A 6,618-nucleotide genomic window follows, 5' to 3' on the forward strand; every position below is an offset into this window, starting at 1 on the left:
CCTGTCCTGACATATGGCTTCACAGCATGGATATCCGCCCTCCAACCCCATTATGAAAAACTGAAGATACTTGAACGCCATGCCATACGACTAGCCTATAGAATAAAGCTCCCGAGTCCTACTCAAGAGCTTTATGAAGTCCTGCCTTTTCCACACCTTCTATTTCATATTGAAGCTTTGCGATCGAAGTATATTACTAGCAGATTTGAGTCCCGACATCCATTACTTCTCGCAACCATGCAAACAGACATTCCATACAATCCACCTCGCAAGTTATTGGAAACGCCTTTATCCCTTCTGTTTGCACTTTACCGATATACACTCCCTCCTGATCATCCGGATTTGGACGCAGTTGCAGCATTTTCAACATTCATAGTTCCTCCATACATAGCACCATCATTTACTGCACAGTAAGAACCTCATGTCTTAACAGGAAACCCATTTTGTCTTCATTACGTCCAGAGTCTCCTCTGGACAGACGATAGATCTCACTTGTCACACTAACCATTACCTATGTGTTGTGTTGTTACACTGCACTTCATGTTTCCCATTTTCATTCTTCATTCTCTTCTCTCCAGTTACAGATAAAGGATACAAATGCAACAGTAAACCAATACTATACAGCCGAAATTCCTATTAATGCAATCAAAATAGAAACTTCTACTCCAGCTCTCCGAACATCCCTTAGCCCATCAAAAATATAGACCTCCAATAATATGTTTAAATCTAGTACCGCACAGAAGGCGCAACCTTCTCACGGTTGCTGGCAAATCGCCAGCATTGGGACAAAAAAAAATTGCATTTCATACTTCGCTGGTTTCCAGCTTTCCCATTGGAGGCATTGTTTTCTCAGTGTCAAGTCCAGGCTGTGATTATTACGTATTTGTGGACGCAAGTACGGCAAGTCTCAGCAACGGGTGGGAGAGATCAAGGGTTTCACTCGAGTGGAGCCTGCGTTACCGTACACATTAGTGTACATATTTTTGGAAGCTTAGCTTCATCATTCATTCATTTCATCTTTTCATTTCGTCACACTGTTTCACTCATTGCCTACACCGTGACTTATGGCGTCCCAACCTGTCATTGGCCAACATTCTGGCTTACCACCTATAGCACCGGAACCTTCTTGCTCATCCGGGAAACCGCTTAGACGACGTTGCCATTCTCTGGAAAGGATTTCTAGCAGTCAGGGTTCATCAGCTCGTCAACGTTCTCCTGTTGCATCCACAAAACTACCACCCGCTAAACGTCAACATAAGCTAAGCGATGCCAGCTCTGAGGCATCCATGATCATTGACATTCAGGACGACCACCAGTTTCCAAACCTGCCTCCTCCTAGTCGACCAACCATCCATTCTTTCTTACTTCAGAACTTCGATCCTAAATTTTCAAATCCAAAGCTACTATTAGTACAAATCACAAAATACATGCCGCGGGCGAACATAACTCAAATAGTGAAGACTAGGAATGGCATGATTATAAAGACGCCGGATCTAGAGTTTCTCCGTACGACACGGAACAAGTGCAGTTTTGAGATCTTTGGCCCCAAATCAACGATGACAAAGCTTAGCGACCAACGCCCGAAACAGCCACCACCACCGAGGAAATCACCAACATTGTCTGTTGTTATACGCGGGGTGGATCCGAGCTATAGTGACGAGGAGGTCTTTGAAGAACTTAAACTGGAAGGGCACAATATCATAAAATGTATCCGTAACAAAAATGATCATGGGTTGACCTATATGGTGCGGGTTCTCACAAACTCTCAACAAACTATCGATGAGTTACTCACCCGTGGCGCCTATATCTATAAACAACGCCATCGTGTTGAACCATCACGCACCTCCGCTCCTTTACCCATTCGCTGTGAACGGTGTCAGGTCTATGGTCAGCACTCTACTTCCCAATGTAAAAATCCGTTCAAATGTGGTTATTGTTCCGGCCCTCACCCTACAAGAAGCTGTACAAATTTACAATCACCTCCAACTTGCTCCACATGTCAAGATCATTCTCACCCTACGTACAGTTACAAATGCCGATCCAAACCAGCTTCTGAACCAACAAAGCCAGAGACTGTGGCACCATTACGCATACCGGACCAAATCCAACCACCCGCCAATCCAGCTTTACAGCAACCTGTAACTGTTCATCAGCTTCTCACATTTCTTACCTTCTCGCTACAAAATATCCACCCATTCCTTCGAGATCACATCGCCCAACAAATTCAAATCGCGGCTAAGGCAATTTTCCACGCCAATATCTATCCAACATATTCCGGCAATGTCGTCTATTATCACTCAAATGTACTCGAAACTGAGGTTTAACAACTATCCTCTCACCATTCCCTGCATTATGGCGCTCTCCTTTTTGTTCTTAAACATCCGTTCTTTACCACAGCATAAGCCGCTTTTCGAAGCACTTTTACTCGAAGAAAAAATCCATGCCTTTATCCTTAATGAGACACATCTCACAGCCAGATTGTCATGCCGCATACCTCGCTTCCAACTATTACGCCAAGATAGCGCTTTTCCTGCTAGGCGAGCCAACGGGGGAGTAGCGATTGGGTTTTCACCTTCTATCCCATTTCGTAGTCACTCTCAGACTCTGCCTAATCTTCCAGAATACCTTATCACATCATTATATTATCAGGAATTGTATGTGACTGTAGCAACTATATACATCCGTCCTGGGCATGATATTCCGTTCAGCTTCTTTCAGTATATCTCCAATACCTTCCGCACCTACATAATTATGGCAGATGTGAATTTACATAGCCGGACACATACGCAACGGGACCGTTTCCTCAACTACATCACCAGTCATACCACTGGAGTGACTTTGCCACTTCCAAAACCGACTCGTCCCGCGAGTCAGACTACTCCAGATATAGTTATTGTTTCAAACAACATATCACATCGTAGCTGTGTTAACGTTCTTAATCTCATTGGTAGCGATCATGCTCCAATCAAACTAAACATTCAGACTCGTGTAACTACCACTTCTCAGTCTTCATCTCCCCGTACTGTCTATCGTTACGATAAAGCAAATTGGACAGCTTACAGATCGTATCTTCAGGATCATCTTCATCATTTACATCCACCAGCTACAGAATCAGAACTTTCTGAAACTTTGGATTATTTAGTTAATGCTATTCATAACGCCACAGACGAATATATCCCTAAGTCAACAGTTTCGACTTTTCGACCCTCTTTACCTCCTCAATACTTACCACTGATCAAACGGTCCCGACAGTTTTATAGAGATTTTGCTGCCACTGGCAACCTTGACTCTCTTCATCATTACAGGCAGTTGCAACGAACGGTGCACAACTATCTTAAGGCTTACAAATTACGATGCTGGGTCAAAGCTTGCAACAATCTCGGCTCACTTTCACATCCCACTCAGTATTGGAAAAGATTCCGACAGCTTAGAGGTCAAAATACTCGTACAACATATCCTATTATCGACAACAATACTCCGCTGCACACTGATACAGACAAGGCCAATGCATTTGCAAGATATCTCCAGGATATCTTTACGCCTCTCGCACCTGAAATTCCACATCGTTCTCATCCAGTCGACAAACTCAATCTGGATTCTCCTCATCTACAGCCTAATGTTAATCACACTCTGCCTGAAAACCATCCTCTTACTACACCGATCTCTATATCTGACATCAATTCAGTTGTAGCTCACAGACGTAATACAGCCCCTGGCATGGATTCTATTACATATAGACACATCAAGGAAAATCCGTACGTAGTATTATATCTGCTTTGTCACATCTTTACCTTTATCCTTCGCACTGGCTTTGTACCTGCTGACTGGAAAACTTCGAAAACACTTATGTTTCTCAAACCACATAAACCTGTTGCTTCTGTTAGCTCATACCGTCCTATTCAACTAACATCGACCTTCAGTAAAATACTGGAACGCATCATTGTCAAACGTCTTCATTCATACCTGGCACATCACCACGTCATTCCACTCGAGCAAGCTGGTTTCAGACCTTCTTTCAGCATTAATGACCAATTGCTCCGCCTCTCAAATTCCATCTATACTCACTTTGACACAGGCAACCCGTCCTGCTTGGTCCTGTTTGATCTCGAGAAGGCTTTCGACAAGGTCTGGCATCCCGCTCTCATCTATAAACTCAAACAGCTCCGCCTGCCTATTGCTTACCTTAGATTCATCTTTAATTTTCTTAGCTGTCGATTGGCTTATGTCTGTATCAACACTAGTTTTTCATTTCCTATTTTTCTTCATTCTGGAGTTCCCCAAGGATCGGCTTTGTCGCCCTTACTATATATTCTATTCGTTTCCGACTTCCCAGCAATCCCAGATACTGTTAAGCTCTTTCAGTATGCCGATGACACTGCACTTTTTGCGACGGGCAAAACAATTCATCAGCTTAACCTGGCTCTCCAGGATGCTATCAATGCCTTTGTTGATTGGTGCTCCCACTGGAGACTGATAATAAACCCAGCAAAAACTCAATGTATTGTATTTCTTGCCCCGAAGCATCGTTCACGTGTACACCGCAACCCAACACTCTTAAACCTTTTTGTACAAGATGTACTTCTAAAACCTACTCGCAGTGTCAAATATCTAGGAGTAAGCTTCGATCATCAACTAACCTGGAAAGCACATCTGAACGATATCTCCAAGAAGGCGTACTCTCGCCTCAATCTTCTGAAAGGTCTTGCTGGAACTACCTGGGGACTCCATACTCATACACTTCTTAACACGTACAAAGTTTTCCTCCGCCCGATTTTGACGTACGGATTTACAGCTTGGATATCTGCTCCATCCTCTTACTATGAGAAATTATGCATCTTGGAACGTCATGCCTTGCGAATTGCTTATCGTATCAAATTACCAAGTCCCACTCAAGATCTCTATCATAGACTTACATTTCCGCATATCTTATATCATTTAGAAACATTACGCACTAAATATATCACCCAGCGCCTGCACAACAATCATCCACTTCTTCAGCAAACTTTTGAGGATCATGCCCGAAATACTTCCCCCGTTGCCGCTCTGTTCCCCCCGCTCTCATTACTATTCACTTTGTACCATTACACTCTATCTCCAGACCACCCTGACGCCGTCTACTACGAGCCATACACTACAGCCTCTCATCTACCTCACATATGGCCATCATATGCACTGTGACACCTTCTGTACTAACAGGGCTCCTCTGTCCTCATTGATGCCTAGCGCCGCCCCTAGGCGAGAAGATAACCAGCATTTGTTTAACTAACAGAACCTATGTGTTGTAGTGAGTTTCGCACTTCATTTCATCATTCCACATCATCTCACTTACAGTTATGGTTTTCTGCAGTGTATGTATTTACCTTTCCTCATGATTATGGTTAAAGGCCATAATGACTATTAAAGTTTGAATAATAAAGTTTTCTGTACCTACCCATAGCCCAGCCATTTCTTCCTGAACAGCACAATATGCTAAACATCTCTTCCCCTACAGAGGGCGTAACCCTCTTCGGGTAGTAGCTAGCGTCAGCTAGCTGGCCAAAAAAAACTTTGCATTTATCGCATCTTTCAGGTCGATAGTCATATCGACGCCATCAGCTGTGACGTACCAAACGTCAGCACGGCTGTTTTTTGTACTCCTGTCCTCGATCCTGGGACTTGCTCCTCAGATATTGGGTGAGCAACAGCTATCAGACTTATCTCAGCCAAGGGTAGCTTGTTGCGACACGATTAGACTGGGGCATTTCCTCACCTAGACCACTATCCGAATGGGTGGTCTTGAACCTACAACCTGATACCCATATTTGTTGTATCATCTTTGTGTTTGCACTTGCTATGTCTTCTACAGGACGAACCTCTGTTGATGCAGACACTTCTGCTGTATCCACTAAGGTGGATAAAAGAAAGGAACGCCGTTCTAATCCAAGTCCTGAGCGTTCACGATCGCCTCATTCTAAAGAGGACCCCTAGTCTCTTTCACCACGAGCTAAACGTCATCACACGCTTAGTGAATCATCATCTTCAACTACTTCTGGTCACTTCAATATGGATACAGACTTTCCATCGGTACCTCGCTCACAAAATCGATCTTCAGTCAGTAACCTACAGGCTCCAGCAACTACTTCCTTCTTACTTTCCAATTACGACCCAAAATATCAAGATCTCAAACAGCTTTACCTCCGTCTCACCAAATACGTTCCTCGTTCACAAATCACCCAAATCGTTTCGACCCGTAAGGGTATCATCATTAAGTCCCCTGATTCTAATCTGGCTGCTTCACTACTTAACACCCACTCATATGAGGTCTTTGGCAGAAACGCAAATCTTTCTAAGCTGGCTCCCTCTTGCACCAAACAACCACCACCACCTCGACGTTCACCAGCACTCTCTGTTGTCATTAGAGGAGTTCCTCCTGATTACACAGACGACGAGATTGCAGAGGAACTTAAACTCGACGGACACTCTATTCTTAAATGCATCCGCATTAAAAACGCTTCTGGGAATACCTACATGGTCCGAGTACTTACAAATTCCTCAACAACTATTGACAATCTTCTCTCGCACGGAGCCTATATTTATCGCAAACGACATAGGGTTGAACCATCTAAATCTCCGGCACCC

General features: G+C 43.8%; 1 protein-coding gene across 1 annotated transcript; it reads left to right on the forward strand.

The window, feature by feature from the left end:
• Positions 1–2,352: 2,352 nt before the first annotated feature.
• On the forward strand, positions 2,353–5,967 carry LOC145685260 (uncharacterized). Its single transcript, XM_081757627.1, has 2 exons — positions 2,353–3,700; positions 5,846–5,967. Exons 1-2 carry the CDS (start codon positions 2,353–2,355, stop codon positions 5,965–5,967), a joined length of 1,470 nt encoding a protein of 489 aa, XP_081613753.1.
• Positions 5,968–6,618: the final 651 nt, after the last annotated feature.

Source organism: Thermobia domestica, chromosome 5 (genome assembly GCF_964235325.1).
Source record: "Thermobia domestica chromosome 5, izTheDome1.hap1.1, whole genome shotgun sequence".
NCBI lineage: Eukaryota > Metazoa > Arthropoda > Insecta > Zygentoma > Lepismatidae > Thermobia > Thermobia domestica.

Coding starts and splice junctions, on each gene's coding strand:
- LOC145685260 (XM_081757627.1), top strand. CDS start 2,353: ATGGCGCTCTCCTTTTTGTTCTTAAACATCCGTTCTTTACCACAGCAT. Junction 3,701..5,845: donor TTCAGTTGTAGCTCACAGAC/GTAATACAGCCC, acceptor TGTCTTCTACAG/GACGAACCTCTGTTGATGCA.